General features: G+C 45.1%; 1 protein-coding gene across 2 annotated transcripts in view; it reads left to right on the top strand.

The window, feature by feature from the left end:
- SLC25A22 (solute carrier family 25 member 22) overlaps positions 1-20,592 on the top strand; it is a 163,344-nt gene that overhangs the window by 58,456 nt on the left and 84,296 nt on the right. Inside the window, exons 1-3 of one of the 2 annotated variants that reach the window (XM_077459818.1) lie at positions 7,753-7,791; positions 7,872-7,975; positions 11,065-11,190. In XM_077459818.1, coding sequence (XP_077315944.1) covers positions 7,956-7,975; positions 11,065-11,190 — 146 coding nt within the window. In that variant the 5' untranslated portion in view covers positions 7,753-7,791; positions 7,872-7,955. Of the gene's footprint in view, positions 1-7,752; positions 7,792-7,871; positions 7,976-11,064; positions 11,191-20,592 lie in introns of those variants that run through there. The other variant, XM_077459810.1, reaches the window with a different exon arrangement.

Raw genomic sequence — 20,592 nt, 5'->3', positions numbered from 1 at the left:
CTTAGCTGACAGGAGTGCCACCCGGTGTGGTCTTCTGCTGCTGTAGCCCACCTGCTTCAAAGTTCAGTGTGTTGTGTGTTCAGAGATGCCTTGGTTGTAACGAGTGGTTATTTGAGTTATGCCATGTACACACGGCTGGACTTTTCAACAGCAAAGGTCCGAAGGAAGGAATCCTTTGGACAATGTGTGGGCTTCATCGGACCTTTGCTGTTGAAAAATCAGACGGACTTTAGATTTAGAACATGTTTCAAATCTTTCCGACAGACTTGAGTCCGGTGTAAAAACCCATTCGTCTGTATGCAATCCGACAGACGAAAACAGACGCTAGGGCAGCTATTGGCTACTGGCTATGAACTTCCTTATTCTAGTCCGGTCCTACGTCATCACGGTCAAATCCGTCAGTCTTTGGTATGATTGTGTGTAGATAGGTCCGATTCGACGGAAGTCCGTCGAAAGTCCGTCAAAGTCAGACGGAATTCAGTCCGTCAAAGTCCGGTCGTGTGTACGCGGCATTACTGTTGTCTTTTTTTTTTTTCTCTTGAACCAGTCTGCCCATTCTCCTCTGACCTCTGACACCAACAAGGCATGTTTTGTCCACACAACTGCCACTCACTGGGTATTTTCTCTTTTTCAGACCATTTTTTTGTAAACCCTAGAGATGGTTGTGTATGAAAATCCCAGTAGATCAGCAGTTTTTGAAATACCCAGACCAACCCATCTAGCACCAACAACCATGCAATGTTCAAAGTCACTTAAATTCACTTTCTTCCCCATTCTGATGCTCGATTTGAACTTCAGTAAGTCATCTACACATCTAGATGCCTAAATGCATTGAGTTGCTGCCATGCGATTGACTGATTAGCAATTTATGTTATCAAGCAATTAAACAGGTATACCTAATAAAGTGGCTGGTGAGTGTACTTATGAAGTAGATTTTGTGTGGATGGTGACATCTTCTTTACCATATAAATTGCTGCCTATTGAATTATATACTGCATTTATATAAAACAGGATAGCATCTTGTCACCTGGGGACCTCATAAAACAATAGATAATGGAATAATGTCAATGGTCACATGAGATTATTGGGTAAGGTAGTTCAGGAACTAGATATGATGTGGAACCCACTGCTACTAGAGGTCACTTTTCACTGAAATTGGATTGACTGTTAGGGGCTATTGCACATAATTAATGATCCTTGCACTGCCCTACTGAAGACTCTTGGGGACTCCATGAATGACATATCAGTGCTTGGGAACATTTACATTTCTTGGCATGAGAACTGCTGGAATAGTATATGACTATTACATCAGCCTAGACTTCAAAACAGATGACGGTATGTTGGTCTGGTAGTACTGACATTTCCCAGAAGGACTGATCAGTCTTAAAGCATGTAGACTGCTTAGTTTTATTCAGACCTGTTATAGTAAAACATCAATGTTGGCTTTAACCTCTAAATTCTATGCACAGATGGCAGTGGTGCCATTTCATAAAACCCATTACTCTACCAGTATTGGTAAGGCTTGGATACATACAAGAAAACAGACTGACATGCCTTGTGTTAAGACTGCATTTATTCCCTTTTTGGGCCTTAAATGATGGATTGGTTAAAGTAGAACTATAGGCAAAACTTTATTTTTTTCATTTTGGATAGAGCAAGAGGAGGTACTAACCCTTGTCAGATTTTTTTGTCAGATTGCAAAGATATTCCTTCACTTCCTGTCCCATAGCCAAACAGGAAGTGATAGGAGATCTCTGCAAATTCCTAGGGGACCCCCTAGGTCACTAGAACTAGTGTCCTCATTGGAAGATTTCCCTTCTATTACTTTTCTGGGGACAACCCAAAATGTGTGATTTTGTTTTACTACCACTTTCAATGATAATGGTAAACAGGACAAATAGAGAGGATTAATATCCTTAATGGGGGCACAGACAGCAAAGAAAAAACACTGACAAACATTCTAATCCCTCTCCACTCTATCCAAGACTAAAAAAAACAAAAAAACGTTTTGCTCTTAGTTATACTTTAAAACAACAATGGGGCACTACCCCCGTCGTCGTCCCCCCCCCCCCCCCGCTGACATCAACGATGGGGCACTATTCCTCCCACTGACACCAGGACATTTTCTACTCCCTCTGCCCACAGTACGGCCCCCCTAAAATTTGAAGGATGGCGAACTGGCCCCTTGTTTAGAAAGTTTGGAGACCCCTGCTTTAAAGGAATTATTATGAGGGCACATACCTACAGTATGTGAGCAAACGCTAATAGCTGTAGCCCTTTTTAGTCACCTGTTAATCCATGGTCAGTGATTCCTCTTTGCTGCCATTGATGCAACTACTCTGGAACTAGTGCTTGGCATTAAAGTCAAAGAGAGCAATTCAAGGCAAGTATTTACCTTGATGACCTGATGTATTAAAAGGGGAATTTGGTTGAAGATCCCACCTAGACAACTGTAGAAAGGTCCCAGGCCCCCTTTGATCTAATGGTGGGTGCACAGTAGTTAAACTTATTGGGTGCCAGACACTTTTTGAATTCAAAAGAAAGTTTTTTTCTCTTAACAAACTTTTTTGGGGGGGAGAGGGTTAGGGCAAGGACACCCTTAGGTAGTTGCAAAATTAATTGTCAGACTCCGAGACTTTAATAGGAGAACAGCCATGTATGGAAAGGCATCCAGCAAGACGAGGAATGCTGTCTCCTATGGCAACAGTCTTTAACAGTTCCTAACAAAAATGTAACAGTTCTTTCACTACAATCTCTCCTTGTAGTTCTTCAGCCCACTGAGCTCCCAGTCTCTCACTAGACCCACTGATTCACTGCTACTGAATCCCTTGAGCTCTTCCAATCTTCATGGGGGTATCTTCCTCAAGCGTCACCCCCGCTTCTCTGCTGGGTCCCTAGCTTGGCAAACAAGATACTTCTCAAGCTTCACCCCCACTGGCCTGCTCGGTCCCTGGCTTGACACACAAGGCTGCTCTGCAAGCGTCACCTCCCCTGGCTGGGTCTCCGGCTTGATTCCCACTGAAATTTCCAGATTCTTCAATGTCCTCGGTTGGTGAGAGTGCGGCTCCAGTACTTGCTTCAGTTACTCACTGTGGTCCCTGGTAATTAGGTGGATAGTCCTTTACTGGCGACAGCTTTTCCTCTACCTCCGACCATGACAGGTTCTCCAGGTGGCATAACCGTCACTTTTGGTTGGACTGCAAGCCTCAGTCACAATCCTGTGCTGCTCTCTTGCTTCTGGATAGGCCCCCAGACAGCCTAATAGCCAGATGTGCCCGGGATAGGCCCCATCTCCAGCCTAGCAGCCCGGGCAGTGCAACACATGTCCACCCAGACAGCCGTCCAGGTGGCACAGAACACAGATCCCCTGACTCCATCCAGATATATAGACTCTCCCAGTAGACCACGGGATCCAAGAAAACCCCTGACTATTGGCTGAGATACCCCATACATCCATAATCTGACCTTGTGTTGTCCTTCTCATATCTAGTACCACCAAGTACCCGGCCACCTAGTGGTAGAAGAGAAAAGTGCAACAAGGCCACATTTAGGGAGAAATCAAATAGGATAATTATTCCTGACAAGTAAATTTGTGAGGAGCAACCCTGCCTAAACTCCAGGGTGCTACACAACGTTAACATGGCAGAGATCTGTGAGTCTTATATTACTCCGGCTGTGATAGATAATAAATAATGATACATGCTAAATAAGACTGTCAATGTGATAAATCTAAACTAGGATTTTTTTCAAGTGGAAAATTATGTAAAAAAAAATATTCTTAAGGGTCCATTTACACCAATTGCATTATGGGAAATGTGCATTTCCTGCACCGCACAGGGACATGCTGCCTTTGTTAATGGCAATGCTAAAGCATCTAGGAAACGTGTGAGCACTACCACAGTGCCATGCGGTTTGGTGAGGAGCGATTCTGATTGCCACACATGCTGTACTTTGTGCATGTCCCCGTGCATTTGGTAACCCATTGAAATGAATGGGCTGTCAAAAACACACGTGTGCGAATGCGCACATTCCAGTATGAACTAGCCCTAAAAGTAGCAACTCTAGGCTTTGGCTATAAACACAGGTGAAGCACATATATTATTATTATACAGAATTTATATAGCGCCAACAGTTTGCACAGCGCTTTACAACATGAGGGCAAAGAGTACAGTTACAATACAATTCAATACAGGAGGAATCAGAGGGCTGTGCTCGTTAGAGCTTACAATCTAGTAGGGAATATGTGTTTTCTCTGCCAAAGGTTTTCTATTTCAGTTCAACCAGTTTGTGATCCGTATAGCATAGACAGGTTCTGCACCTTCCTAAGCTGACCATGCACGGCTCTCATTTTGGCACGTTTTTGCTGAATTGGCTGAAATTTCATTTGCGCGCCACCCAGCTTGACTAATGTTGATTTAAAAAAATCAACTGAGCCTGGTGGCCAAGCATTGACTGCATCCAATCAGAAGTCACTATTCAGGCATTTAGACAGCCGCAGGTGCTGCAGCTGCCCGATTTACAATAGCAAGCAGTGCACACTCCTCCATTCACGATTGTTAGCATGGGTGAGGAATCTACTGTTGTTCTCCATGTGCTTGGCTAGCCTAAGGCCACTTTCACACTGCAGTTTGGCCGCAGCACAAGTGCAGTGCAGTTTATCTGTTGTATTCGTGTGGGATACCTGTGGTTTTTCATAGACTTCTATCATGTCCTGCGTTTTTTGGCACGTTTACTGAAAGCACACCAAAAGTCCTGCATGCTGCATCTTTGGTGCGCTTTCATGAAACACACCAAAATGTGGGGTGCAACAGAAGTCAACGGTTCATGTATTTCTCTAATGACAGGTTTACTTTTAGTTTATTCATTTTTTTTTAATTCATCGATAAACTTTTTAAATGGTGGATTTTCTGTGTGTCTAAATGTCAGGTTGCCAATTGTCTTAGGGTCCATTCAGACATATGCGCTGCATTGCAGAGCAGTAATGAACACGTTAATGCACAGTGTAGTGGGTAGCACTTTCACCTAGCAGTAAAAAGGGTCACTGGTTTGAATTCCAACCATGACATTACCTGCCTGTTTGCATGTTCCCCCTGAAGTTGTGTGGGTTTCCTCCGGGTACTCCGGTTTCCTCCCACACTCCAAAGACATGCTGGTAGGTTGATTGGATCCTGTCTAAATTGTCCCTAGTATGTGTATGTATGAATGTGCATTAGGGACCTTAGGCCCCATTCACACCTGAGTGTAGCGTTTTCAGGCAGAAAATTGTGCGATTTTACCCGGAATTTGTGTTATTTTTGCAGCAAATTTTGCTTGCGTTTTTATGCCATTTTGCCACCAGTAGAAAAAGAAGAAAAATGCCCAAATCTGCCCAATTAGAGCGACAAAAAAGGGGCCAGAGCTTGTTTGAGCTTCAGACGACTTGGAGTGGAGATGTGAACCATATCCATTGAGAATACCGTATATACTCGAGTATAAGCCGAGATTTTCAGCCTCTTTTTTGAGGCTGAAAGTGCCCCCCTCGGCTTATACTCGAGTCATCGCTGTCTGCCTGCTCGATCAGCGTGTCGAGCAGACAGACAGCGGACATTCTACCCTTCAAACGCCGCGCCTCCGCCTTCGCCTGTGATAGGCGGAACACTGAATTTCCCAGCAGCCTGTGTTCCGCCTATCACGGACATCGTCTCATCCTCGTACTACGGACGAGGATGAGACGATGTCCGTGATAGGCGGAACACAGGCTGCTGGGAAATTCAGTGTTCCGCCTATCACAGGCGAAGGCGGAGGCGCGGCTTTTGAATTTTAGAATGGCCGCCGAGGCGCCGACGAAGAGCGGCGATCCTGGCAAGGCACGGGACGGAGGCAAGGCAAGGCACGGGACGGGACGGAGGCAAGGCACGACACGGGACGGAGGCAAGGCACGGCACGGGACGGAGGCAAGGAGGCAAGGCACGGCACGGGACGGAGGCAAGGCACGGGACGGAGGCTCGGGACACAGGCTCGGGACACAGGTAGGCTGGACACACACACACACACACACACACACACACACACACATGGACACACACACACAGGGATGGATGGATGGATGGAGACACACACACACAGGGATGGATGGATGGAGACACACACACACAGGGATGGATGGATGGATGGAGACACACACACACAGGGATGGATGGATGGATGGACACACACACACACAGGGATGGATGGATGGATGGACACACACACACACAGGGATGGATGGATGGATGGACACACACACACACAGGGATGGATGGACGGACACACAGGGATGGACGGACACACAGGGATGGACGGACACACAGGGATGGACGGACACACACACAGGGATGGACAGGCATGTCTCACCCTCGGCTTATACACGAGTCAATAAGTTTGCCAGTTTTTTTGGGGGTAAATTGGGGGCCTCGGCTTATATTCGGGTCGGCCTATACTCGAGTATATACGGTAATAGATTTTTTTCCCCCTCCAGCGTTTTGTAGCTTCAGGCTTCAAGCTACAAAACACTCAGGTGTGAATGGGGCCTAAGACCCCTTTCACACTGCCGCACCCATAGGGTCGACGGTAAAACCCCGCTATTTTTAGCGGCGTTATACCAACGGATTTGCATCACATTTTGGCCGCTAGCGGGGAGCTTTTACCCGCCGCTAGCGGCTGATAAAGGGTTAAAACCGCCCGCAATACGCTGCAATAGCAGCGTTTTGCCAGCAGTAATGCAGCGCTGCCCCATTGATTTCAATGGGGAGCAGCGGTGGAGGAGCGGTAAACACACCGCTCCTTCACCGCTCCAAAGAAGCTGCTGGCAGGACTTTTCCTGACGTCCTGCCAGCGCAACGCTCCAGTGTGAAACCCCTCAGGCTTTCACACTGGAATGAATGGAGCAGCAGTTTGAGGGCGGATTGCAGGTGCTATTTCTAACTTCTTTTCTAATTTCTAACGGTAGGGACTGATGTGAATGTACAACGTATATGTAAAGCGTTGCGTAAATTGACGGCGCTATATAAGTACCCGAAATAAATAAATAATAAAATCTTATGTTGGCACACTATAGTGCAGGGACATGCAATAAGCGGACCTCCAGCTGTTTCAAAACTACAAGCCCCATCATGCCTCTGCCTCTGGGTGTCATGGTTGTGGCCATCAGAGTCTTACTATGCCTCATGGGACTTGTAGTCCTGCCACAGCTGGAGGTCCGCTAATTGCATATCCCTGCATCAAAACTAAAATGGCACTATTTTTTCAGATGCAGAGCACATGACCCATAGTAATGTTACCATGTGCTGTGGTAGGCTGTAATGGAGGTGCAAGAAGGGTAATTCTGTATTTGGGGGTCATTCAAGTTGAATAGCAGAGCAATGCATCCTACTGCAGATTGTGGATTAGTTTTCGTGTGAATGGGCCCTAACAGACAAATAAAAGATCGGAAGTCACTATAGGTATATTAGATGATTTTTTTTTCATCTACCAAATTTTTTTGGGTTATTCTGTAAAAATATAAATAAATACATACTAGATAATATTATGAATAGCCCTTGCATTCTTTTGAAAACTTGTCTTGCTATATTGAGTATTGCTCAGGATCCTTTGTCCGGCAGCAATGAACTGTACACGGGTAATCCTGTATTTTATCCTTCCTATTATTATACATGATGTAACATAAGGCGGAGGATCCCATTCAGAGGGGAATGTGTTAAATACAGTGGAAAGTTCTATAGATGGTGAGAAAGGAGGGGTGTGCAGGGAAGAGCTCTGGAGCAAAGTCTTCAGGTAACACATGCTGGTGATTGTGGGATTAGGCGCTTTGCTTGTTATCAATGAATAGCTTGTCTTTGCTTTGTCTTTCATAGAAACTTGGCAGACTCCAGAGACCCAAGCAATCGCCACTACACCAGGAAAGACCTTGATTTTTATCTGGATTAGGTTGCAATTAAATGGCTGATAAACAAATTAGGTGAGTGACATAGTGGCGATATTTTGATGTGCGTTCTGTTATGTATATTATGTAGTAGAATGACAGGCTTGGGTCATTGCGTGCTTTGTTCTCCAGGATCATGTCAGAAGAACATTTATTTTCATAGCTGGGAAAGCGCCAGGAGATACCATTCCAAATGTATTAGATTGCAATATAATAGGCTATAAATATAATGTATTTCTGCCAGGACCTGCCCAGTCACTTCTGTATCTGTGTACAGGACAGCTTTCCTTCTTATCCTAGATAAATTCGCTTTATTTTTCTTAACAAGATGAGTTCAAAGTTCATAGTACAGTTCTATGACCCATGCAATAAAGCTACGTCTTACAAACTCTTTAATTAAGCGCTATAGTAAACACAATGGGGGTTATTTACGAAAGGCAAATCCACTTTGCACTACAAGTGCAACCTACAAGTGCAAAGTGCACTGAAATTGCACTTGGAAGTTCAGTCGCTGTAAATCTGAGGGGAAGATCTGAAATGTGGGGAAGCTCTGCTGATTTTATTATCCAATCATGTGCAAGCTAAAATGCTGTTTTTTATTTTCCTTGCATGTCCCCCTCGGATCTACAGCTCTCCTTTTCCAGAATGGAAAAATTACGAAATCTTAAATCTGATGTTGCGACAGTACATGGACTTGATAGCAAAGGAAAATCGAATTGAAAGTGAAGATGAGGCCTAATGCAACCAATTAGAAAATAACTATTGTTAGTCGTGTTTTGACCAAAATATTTAAAGTGGTTCTGCACCTTAAAAAAAATATTAAAAGCCAGCAGCTACAAATATTGCAGCTGCTGGCTTTTAATAAATGGACACTCACCTGTCCCAGGATCCAGCGATGTCGGCGGCAGATGACGAGCGATCGCTCGCCTCTCTGCTGCCCCCGCCGCCATCCTGTGTCAGGGAATTGGGAAGTGAAGCGTTGCGGCTTTACTGCCCGGTTCCCTACTGCACATGCGCGAGTCGCGCTGCGCGTCTCTGCTGGTCCCTGCTGTGTCCTGGGAACTGTGTGTTTCCCAGAACACAACGGGGGGGGGGGGGGGGCATCTGCGGCGGTCTGTCCCGGAAGTGGGTGCAGATACTTGGATTATCCTGAAAGGTGCCGATTGTGGCACCGGAGGGGCGGGGGGAATCAGATGAGCGGAACTTCCCCTTTAGGGTGGAGAACCGCTTTAAGTTGCACTCAATAGTATAAGATGGATTTAAACTTTGAAGCAAGCGTATGTTTGCCATAGATTTTAGCTCTCCTTTTCTAGAATGGAAAATTTACAAAATCTTAAATCTGATTGGTTGTTGTAAGCAGTGGATGTTTTCTCATTTCCTCCACTGTCGATGGATCTGTTCCACACTGGAGGTTATTTACTAAAGGCAAATCCACTTTGCACTACAAGTGCAAACTACAAGTGCAAAGTGCACTTGAAATTGCACTGAAAGTGCACTTGGAAGTGCAGTCACTGTAGATCCGAGGGGGACATGCAAGGAAAATTAAAAAAAACTGCATTTTAGCTTGCACATGATTGGCTAATAAAATCAGCAGAGCTTCCCCTCATTTCTGATCTACCACTCAGATTTACAGCAACTGCACTCTGAAGTGCACTTTCAGTGCAATTTCAAGTGCACTTTGCACTTGTAGTGCAAAGCGGATTTGCCTTTAGTAAATAACCCCCAGTGTGGAACAGATCCATTGAAGATGGAGGAAATGAGAAAACATCCACTGCTTACAACAACCAATCAGATTTAAGATTTCTTAAATTTCCCTTTCTGGAAAAGGAGAGGTAAAATCTATGGCAAACATACGCTTGCTTCAAAGTTTAAATCCATCTTATACTATTGAGTGCAACTTAAATATTTTGGTCAAAACACGACTAACAATAGTTATTTTCTAATTGGTTGCATTAGGCCTCATCTTCATTTTCAATTCGATTTTCCTTTGCTATCAAGTCCATGTACTGTCGGTGAATGGTGGTGCATGCTTTATCCCTATAATGTATATCAATGTATAAATGTACAATGCGATGCTCAAACTAGTAGAGTTCATACTGGGCTATAGTCCTTGAGAGGTGGCGAAAACGGGGTTGATTTATTAAAGGCAAATAGACTGTTCACGTTACAAGGGAAGTTGCACTTTGCAAGGGATTTATCCCCAGAGCTTAGTGAATGAGGTGAAGCTCTGTCGCGTTTCTACCATCCAATCATGTGCAAGCAAAAATGCAGTTGTTTTATTTTCCTTGAACATGATTGGGTATTCTCTACAAAGTGAAATTTTACCACATTTGCTAAGCTTTGGGGAAATTCCCTTGAAAACTGAGCAGTCTTTTTGCCTTTAGTAAGTCAACCCCAATGTGTATTTTATGGTGGTTCTAAAGCCTCAAGGTTTGTTTACTCTAATTCCAGACAAAAACTTTTGAATCTGAGGCTGTCAATGCTATTTTTCAATATACCGTAAATCCATCGCAATCCTTGTAATCCACCCTAGTCCATCCTTGTAATTGCAAGGATCTACCTTGTGCAGAGTTCAGCTCCCTAGTCACCCCTAGCATTATATTTAATGATTCTCACTTATCTGATAGACAACTAATGAAATAAAATTGCTGCTATACGTATTCTTCATTAGTCACCCATCCACCCCCCAGCCTACTAAACGTAGGAAAGAAGCTCCAAACATTCATGAGGTCATCCCTGTGCTCTCGGATCCTGTATGCGTAGACTCCATCTCCATGTCTGAGTACAGAACAAGGGATTATGGGAAGCCAATATAAATATATATCCAAATATACAGTACTGTATATGCTAATTGTATTTACATATATAGTTAATTCTTTTTTAATAGATTTGAATTGATTGGATGAAAGTGTGTTTTTTATTATCTCTCTAGAGTCGTACTTTACTTCTTAGCTCATATTTGTAATTGATGAAGTCTCTCTGTCTTACTCTATCCCAATGACTAAAGATATATAGGGCTCTCTCTCTGCCACTCTTCTCTTATTAATGAACAGGACATTAGTTAGACAGACATTGGCTATAAGATTTCATTTCTCTCCATCACTTTGTCATTATTCTATCTGCAGTTTGCCTGCCAAGCTGATAAATGGAGGAATAGCTGGACTGATTGGTGTAACTTGTGTCTTTCCCATTGACTTGGCTAAGACTCGTCTACAGAACCAACAAAATGGCCAACGAATGTACACCAGCATGTAAGTAGAAAAGTTGCTAAAGTTTTTTCCGCTGTCTCACATCATTCTTTTTTTGGATAATGATATTAAAAACAATTCTGCTAGTCGTTCTTGCTCTTAATAGTACATTCTAAAAATCAGCGCTCACCAGCTTAGGTTCCCTATAAGCAATGGGGGTTATTTACTAAAGGTAAATCCACATTGCACTGAAAGTGCACTTGGAAGTGCAGTCACTGTAGATCCGAGGAGGATATGCAAGGAAAATAAAAAACAGCATTTTAGCTTGCACGTGATTGGATGATAAAGTCAGCAGAGCTTCCCCTCATTTCAGATCTACCCCTTAGATTTAGAGTGAATACACTTCCAAGTACACGTTAAGTGCAAAGTGGATTTGCCTTTCGTAAATAACCCCCAATATGTTTTGGTCATAAAAAGCGTCGTAAAATTAAAACCAAGTTTATGTTTGCGACGAGGGTCGTTAAAAACAAACAGGGGAGCTGTGTATATACCACCCCCCTTCTCCCTAAGTGCCACCACTAAGGTGAAAAGACAGCCATACAGGAGTATATGCATGCCATGGCTGGGGTACAGCACAACAAAAATCATCCCCTTCTTATTAAAGCGGTTGTATACTCTTTTTTTTTTTACTTTTACCTACAGGTAAGCCTATAATAAGGCTTACCTGTAAGTAAAAAAAATATCTCCTAAACCTGTATGGTATAGGAGATATTCCCCTCGCAGTGACCCGCTGACTGCAGAACAGGAGTTTCTCGGCTGGAAGCCCAGCAGGCGCCGGACCCTGCCGGAAAGAAATGCACGGGAGTGACAATATCGCTGCTCCGGCCACTCACAGCGCCGGAGCCGCGATATCCGGAAGACACTCCGAGGAAACATTTCGCTATGTGTTTTCAAAATTAAACTCTACCTAAGCTGCAGTTAGGTTTGGGTATTATTTGTCTAAATTTGACTTCTGTATCAGTCTGACTGGACTGTGAAATGTTCAGCCTGGCCACAGGGGGCACTGTCTCTTCTGACAGGCGTGGAACTAGGGTCTGGTCAGGTGTTTAAATTACTCTCTCAATTGGAGTCAGGTCAGTGGGAGTAGCCCTCTCGCTGTGCCCTCTGGGAGAGGGTATTTAAGATGAGGACATCACGTGGTTCAGGGTTCCGTCCCAGTATGATGTGCTGATTACATGGTCCTGGTCCTCCTGATCAGCCCCAAGGAAGGCCATGGCCTGGGGTGCGGATCCACCCGACTGTAATGCCCGGGGCTGGCTAGCCCAGGGCGAGGAAACTAAAGGAGGATTCTGAGGTGGTTGGGTACAATGGGAGAGACCCATTGTACTTTGAGCATTCCAGGGGAGGACTCTTTAGAAGAACACCATGTAGGGGTTGGTTTTCTTAACAAGAGCCTGGAAGGGCTGAAGTTACCGAAAGAATCCGGTCTTGTGGATATCGCCAAGCAGGCTGAAAGATCCAGGTATCCTACAAGTGTTCTAAAGCTTAGTTTCCCTACATGTTCTGCAACAACGTCTGTGACAAAGACTTTGTTCCTGGGTAAGCACCTTGTTGGCTGCTAGGCCTTGTGAGAGAAGGACTGTCCAACCTGAGTGACCATCCAGCTGCGAATGGCTATTCTCTGGATGGAGTCAAAGTAAGCAAGTTCGTTAACGTTTTTGGACTTTGACATTGAGAGTACCTGAACTTCCCTTTCCAACCCTCTGATCCCAAGTTGAAAGACTGTTCAGTGGTTTGAGTTTTGCAAGTAAAATCCATTCAAGTGGATCTATTGTCTGTCTCAAGTTACTGGGCCATCTACCACGGGACATCCCCTAGACGTGTCATAAGGAGAACGGAAGGTAACGGTAAGCCCAAAAATAACCAGCAGCTCCTTCGGGGGTTAGTGCTACATATGATTTTACATTTTAACCATAAATACGCTTTGAATAGCAGGATTGTACTAGCAAAAAAAAATCACCCGTGTGTTTCCAGTACTAGTGTCCAATAATGTACCTTTCCCTTTCCCTTTGCTGATACCTTGTATTGCAGCTGCTGATCAGGGACTTTCCATGCTGTAGTTTCATAAAGTCATAATTAGACAAAATGTATTTGGCTAAAACATGACCTTTCCCTGTGACAGAATTAAATGTAGATAAGTCCTGAAAGTTATCGAATACGACTACTTTGATTTTGTTAGTTATCGCTACTGTCCTTCATATGTAACATTATGTCCCCAACTTAGAAAAAGCCATGTATGTAAATGGATGTGTTTTTTAGTTCTTAAATCCAGTTGATCTTGATATATAATAGGAAAGATGAAATGGGAGGAAAGGCTGGGAAACCTCAGTGTTTTTCTACCTCTCCCAGACTTTGACCTCCATTACGTCCTTGAGGATGGGAAGAAGTCATATGATGCTGAAACCACACAAAACATCAGATGCTGAGTTTGCATAGAAACATGATAACAGATACAGTATGGCTCTTAGGCCGGATCATTGAACTGATTACATTTCCTAGCAACAAAAATTGTGTCAAACGCAAATTCTGTGAATTTATGCTGGATTTATTAGATTGTAAGCTCTTCTGAGCCTCTTGTATTTTTATTGTATTGTGACTGTATTGTCTCCCTTTTATATAGCATAAACTTTTAGCGCTATATAAATTCTGTATGAATAGAATGTATCGTTTTTACAGTGAGTGGCGGACCGTCCATTAGGGTTGCCCCTCTCTCCACTCCACCCCCTATATGCAATGGAGAGATTCATGCATGAATCTCTCCATAGCCCCCGCAGCCACCCCCTATCAGGGCACCGGGCACAGGACTTACAGCAGCTGGGTTTTTTAAGCACCTGATTAAAGTCAGAGGCTCTAATAGGCTTTAAAATAGAGTGGGCTCCGGTCACAGAGAACGTGAACAGAGCCCACCCAGATGTGTTACAACAGCGAATGAATATTCCCTGTTGAAACACTGATCCTCAATCCGGCCAATCAGAAGCAGGTGTGAGGGCCAGTTTACACTATTGCGATGCGAGAACTCTGCGAATCAACTGCAGGTTCCCACATTGCACCCGACACGCACGGCAGTTCACACTGCCATATGCGAGCTGCTGGGGAGTGTCATTATATGTTAACGACAACCCCCATTTCAGCTCGCATATCGCACTGCGAACTGGCAGTTCGGACATGAATCGGATCACATATGGATTCTGGTCCGAACAGAAAAAAGGGTCCTGTGCGTGTTTGCACCAAATGCCGTGCGATATCAGCCATACTATCTGTATGGCTGACATCACACCGCACAGACATTGCATGTAATGGGAACAGCAGTGGCGCTGAGAATTACATGCAATGTCTGCCATCGCAATAGTGTGAACTGCCCCTAAGACCGGTTTCTGATTGGCTGCAGAGAAGGAGCGAGGCAACGGAAGCCGCCATAGCCGTGATAATCCGTGGAGAGCAGGAGAATGGGAGGCCGCCGCCCCAGAGCAGGGGAAGCTGCCGGTGATGGGGCAAGTGCTACTGGCCGACCAACTGGGGGGGGGGGGGGGGGTGTCATACTGTCTGACGCACTCTCCCCCAAAAAAATTTTTATTTTTGACCGGCCAGCGCTGTTTACAGTGTCTTTATGAATGTACATGTAAAAGAGGTCAGCTTCATGTAAGTAATCTTATCAGTTATGTATGTAGATGTAAACCCTAACTGGATGATTACCTTCATGGCAGGATCACTTAGGCCGCGTACACACGGGCGGACTGTTCGCCCAACCTTGTCCGCTGAACAGTGTTTGGGCGGACAGTCCGCTCGTGTGTGGGCTTTCAGCGGACAGTTTCAGCGGACAGTTGGACGGACAAAGTCTTTCGGAAATTCCGAAAAACTGTCCGCTGAAACCGTGTTTGAGCGAACAGTCCGCCCGTGTGTGGGCCTGTCCGCTGTACTTTCGAAATGAGCGGACTGTTCCCGCTCGGAAAGTCCGCCCATTTCGAGCGCGTGTACAGGTAGGCGGGGCCCGCGAAGGAGACGTCGCGGGCTCCGCCGCCTGGAATGGGCTTAAAGGGGAACCCCAACGCCGAAAAAAATCGGCGTGGGGGTTCCCCCAAAGTCCACACCAGACCCTTGTCCGAGCACGCTACCCGGCCGGCCAGGAAAGGGGGGCGAGCGAGCGCGCCCCCCCTCCTGAGCCGTACCAGGCCGCGTGCCCTCAACATGGGGGGGTGCCTTGGCTGTGCGGTCACTTATATAGTGACAATGGGGCGGTGTCACATGGTATATGTCACATGGGTTGGTCACATGGTGACCCCGCCCCCTTACGATGTCATAGTCCCCATGTGACATCAACCCATGTGACCAACCCATGTGACATATACCATGTGACACCGCCCCATTGTCACTATATAAGTGACCGCACAGCGCGGCTCTGGCATTCCGGCGGGAGAGCTCGTCGAGTCAACATCTCCTGGGAAGAAGAAGAAGAACAAGAAGAAGAACAAGAACGGAAGGTGGCGGCGGCGGCGACGACAGCGGCGACAGAAGACCGGGCCACCGCCTGTAAAAGAGCTACAAGAAGGCGCGGTGGCCCGGCAGAAGAACCGAAGGCGGCGACAGAAGAACGGAAGGCAGCGGCGACAGAAGACCGGGCCACCGCCTGCAAAAGAGCTACAAGAAGGCGCGGTGGCCCGGCAGAAGAACCGAAGAGGGGGACAAGACCCCCGAAGTCGGGAGAAGAGGCCGGCGGCGGGGAGGAAGAAAGCCGGACTCCTCCGCTAGTAAAAGAGCTACACACAGATAGCGGAGGAGTCCGGCGAGAAGACCCCCGAAGACGGAAGACCCCCGGAGCTGTGCAATAAAATATTTTTTCCCTGTGTTGTGTTTTTTTTTGTACTTTATTTCACAGGTGAATGGGTAGGGGTACATTGTACCCCATACTCATTCACATAGGGTGGGGGGCCGGTATCCGGGGGCCCCCTTCTTAAAGGGGGCTCCCGGATTCCGATAAGCCCCCCGCCCGCAGACCCCGACAACCAACGGCCAGGGTTGTCGGGAAGAGGCCCTTGTCCTCATCAACATGGGGACAAGGTGCTTTGGGGTGGGGGGGCCGCGCGGCCCCCCCTTCCCCAAGGCACCCCCCCATGTTGAGGGCACGCAGCCTGGTACGGCTCAGGAGGGGGGGCGCGCTCGCTCGCCCCCCTTTCCTGGCCGGCCGGGTAGCGTGCTCGGACAAGGGTCTGGTGTGGACTTTGGGGGAACTCCCACGCCGATTTTTTTCGGCGTTGGGGTTCCCCTTTAAGCCCATTCCAGGCGGCGGAGCCCGCGACGTCTCCTTCGCGGGCCCCGCCTACCTGTACACGCGCTCGAAATGGGCGGATTTGCCTCCGCCTTACGTGGGCGAGTCCGTTCATTTCAAAAGTTGAGCGGACTGTTTGGCAAACAGTTCGTTGAAACAGTCCGCTCGTGTGTGGGCAAGTCCGCTCATGCAAATTTTGAGCGGACTGTTTGCCGAAACTGTTTGACGAACAAGGTTGGGCAAACAGTCCGCGCGTGTGTACGCGGCCTTAGTGATATTTTAATAATAGCTGCAGATTTCAAAAGATTGGCACTTACTTTTGAAATTACAATAACATGGCATTACACATCTTAGCAGTGAAGTGTGGAATACCAAAGACTCCGATGGAAACTGCAGGGCTGGAATGGATCAGAGGTGGGGCACAGGTCACCGGAGAGGTGAGTAGAAATGCTTTTCTTTTACAGGGACCCTTCTTTTAGAAATTTTTGTTGCCCTGACAGTGCTGCTTTAAAGCCTGGCATGAAACAAGCAAAATTCATATGTTTTGCCCAATCTTTAAAGGATAAGTTCACCTTTAGTAACATGTTACATGTTACACCCATGTTTAGGGTTTACCATGCAACAATTTACTAATGCAGCAGCTTTGCACTTCACAATCCCCTCTTGTGACAAGGGGATCCTCTCCCTGCACCCCCTGTCACAATTTAAAAACAGTACAGCTGTGCGGACCTCCGCTCAGCTGCGTCATTCATTAACAGCGATCTGTGAATGAATAAACTAGAAGTCCCATCTCCCACTGTGGCAGACATCTTGTAGTTCTTAATGAACTACCAGGGCACTTACCCTGATAGTTCACTTCCTGAGAGTTTTTTTTCATTCAACACAAGTGATGTTAGTGTGGCAATCTCCCCTGCTGTGCCTTTGTACCTCTGTATTCTGATAAGATGCCAATCAGATGTTGGTTTTCCATCATGCCCATTCGTCAGAAGCCGGTCTTATAGATAGTTGTACACATGGGCCGAAAGTCGGCTGACTCCTGTCGAACCGGCTGATTTTGGTCCATGTGTCCGGCTTAACTGTCTACCAATATGGAGGTATGGACAGATTGCTGTCAGGAGTGTCTACAGGAGCCTAACATTGCACCTGTGGTCTACTGATTGCGGATGCAATACTGTGCAGGTTCCATGGTAAAAAATAATAAACGCGCATTTTTTAACATGCAAAATAATTTGCATTTATTATTTATTTGTTTTTTTTTTACAAAAGGGAACTTAGCCTTTAACCACTTCAGCCCCAAAAGCATTTAACCCCTTCCTGACTAGAGCATTTTTTTGCGATACGGCACTGCGTCGCTTGTACCCGAAACTGAAGTCCTTTTTTTCCCACAAATAGAGCTTTCTTTTGGTGGTATTTGATCACCTCTGCTGTTTTTATTTTTTTTGCGCTATAAACAAAAAAAGACAGACAATTTAGAAAAAAGCAATATTTTTTACTTTTTGCTATAATACATATACCAAAAAAATATATAAAAATTATTTCTTCCACAGTTTAAGCCGATATGTATTCTTCTAAATATTTTTGGTAAAAAAAAAAAAAAAAAAATCACAATAAGTGTATATTAATTGGTTTGCTCAAAAGTTATACCGTCTACAAAATAGAGGATAGATTTATGGCATTTTTATTATAATTTTTTTTTCTACTAGTAATGGCGGCAATCTGCGATTTTTATCATGACTGCGACATTATGGCGGAATGATCGTACACTTTTGACACTATTTTGGGACCATTGACATTTATACAGCGATCAGAGCTACAAATAGCCACTGCTTACTGCATAAGACCCCTTTCACACCAGGGCGTTTTGCAGGCGCTATAGCGTTAGAAATAGCGCCTGCAATCCGCCCTAAAAAAGCTGCACCATTGTTTGTAGTGTGAAAGTCCGAGCTTCTTTGGAGCAGTGAAGGAGCGGTGTGTTTACTGCTCCTCCACCACTGCTCCCCATTGGGCTCACTACAACATGACAGAGATCACTGCTCCCAATGACAGTAGAGCAGTAGATCCCTGTTATGTTGCTAGGCAGAACAGGGAAATGCCTTGTTTACATAGCCATCTCCCTGTTATGCCTCTCCTCGGCGCAATCGCGGGCTGCCAGTGAACATCGAGTTTGCGGGACCCACGGTGGCAAATTCAAAGGGACATACAGGTATGTCCTTTTGCCTGCCCATACCACTCTGCCAACGTAAATCGGCGTGTAGCAGTCGGCAAGTGGTTAAGCAGCTTTGTATAACCATTTCGAAGGGATTCAGTGGAGTTGCTTGACATTCAACTTGGATTGTGCAATGTATACCAATGACTCTTCCTTTTTATCAATTCATTATTATGTTATAGCAGGGGTGTACAACCTGCAGCCTACAACAGCTATGAATTTGGCCCAACACAAAGTCGTAAACTTACTTTAAAAGTAGATTTTTGGGGAATTTTAGGTTAAAAAAAAAAAAAGAAAATACACTTTCCGATAACACATCCAGAAGAAAAACTAGGCAGTGTCTCTTTACTGGATTTTTATAAGTTTTATCTTCCCCCCCAGAAATATCTTGCCCTTTACAATCACGTCTTATTCATGTCATGAGTTTCCTTCAGTACCTATATTTGTGAGCAACTATTTTCAAGGATGAAGCACAGGAAGGGCAAAATTAGAACCAAATCTCATGAGCACCTTGAAAATTCATTGAAAATTTCTATTATTATTATTATTATGCAGAATTTCTGTAGCATCAACGGTTTGCGGAGCACTTTCTACTACATCCATTGAACTAGATATTGATGCATTCGTTAACTGAAAACAGTGTCAACTATTGCACTAGTTTTATGTTGCCCTCTTTTAATTTTATAAAAAAATGTATATTACTAATAAAAATTGTTTTATTACTCAGGTACATTATCTTTATCAGTGATTGTTAAAGCAGTAGTAAACTGCTCCCCCAAAAATAAAAAATAAATGGGGCCCTGCAGCATTATGCCATAATGTGCTAGCATACACAGCATACTAGCACATTATGACAGGCTTCTGCACACAGAGCTCTCCAATGCAACGCTATCACAGCTCCTCGGGGCTTCCATCTTCACTTGGTCTATCTTCTGGAATCGCAGGCTTCGGCTGCAAGAATGGCCGGGGTCTCGATGATGTAACCCCTGAGTGTAGGAGCTCTGAAAGCATGGCACGGTCCCTTCAGAGTGCATGCACCGGTGACAACATCAGCTGCTTTCCATGTAAATATCTTCTAAATATAGATATTCTCTGTACCTACAGGTAAGCCTTATTATAGGCTTACCTTTAGGTACAAGTTAAAAAGTGGACTTTACTTCCACTTTAAATTGTGATCAGCCTGACTTTTTCTGCTCATCAGCTATCCTTATTGTTAGTGTATTTTATGTGTGACCCAAGAAAATTCCACTTCTTCCAATGTGGCCCAGGAAGGTTAAAAGATTGGGGACAGGGGAAGAAGGAGAGGATCAGAGAAGACTGGATAAAACAGCCTTTTTACACAATATGGAGGATTAGCCCCATCGGTTCCACAGAGAGTATAACAAGTATGCTTTACTGCATATACAGACTGATTTATTGTTGTGGGTTTGGTAACAGTTTAAGTGTGAAAGACAAAGGGAAACGCCATAGGCCCATTCATACCTACACTTGTGAGTTACATTGGGTGCTGCAGTGTCCAGCCTTACAAGGTACGCTGCAGTCATAAAATTAAGGCAGAACTCCAGTGATGTTATCCTAATATCTTCCCTCTTCCCCATCCGGAATTCCTCTCTAGAATAAATTTCTAAAAATGATTGTTCTGCACCAATCCACCCTATTCACTTTGGCTGCATTCAGTTGATCCTGGAACGCACCTGTTGTTGATGTTGAAACACTTCTTTGCTGGTCCTCACACACAGAAAGAATGATATAAAAAAAATCACTATCAATAAGCATGAGCATAGCATAAGGGGTTGCAGGGGTCACAATCGCAACCCTGCCCCTAGCTCCAGGGGGCCCAGCAGCCTCCCTGTCATATTATCATATCCTCCACAAAGTCCAGCTCTGATCTGCCCTAGGGCCCCACAGCCATGCTCCAGTATTGGGCTTATACTTA

This window comes from Lithobates pipiens, unplaced genomic scaffold (assembly GCF_037356315.1).
Source record: "Lithobates pipiens isolate NorthernLeopardFrog02 unplaced genomic scaffold, aLitPip1_a1.2 Scaffold_10, whole genome shotgun sequence".
Classification (NCBI taxonomy): domain Eukaryota; kingdom Metazoa; phylum Chordata; class Amphibia; order Anura; family Ranidae; genus Lithobates; species Lithobates pipiens.
The sequence above is the reverse complement of the archived record's forward strand: the minus strand, read 5'-3'. Positions and strand labels throughout refer to the sequence as shown.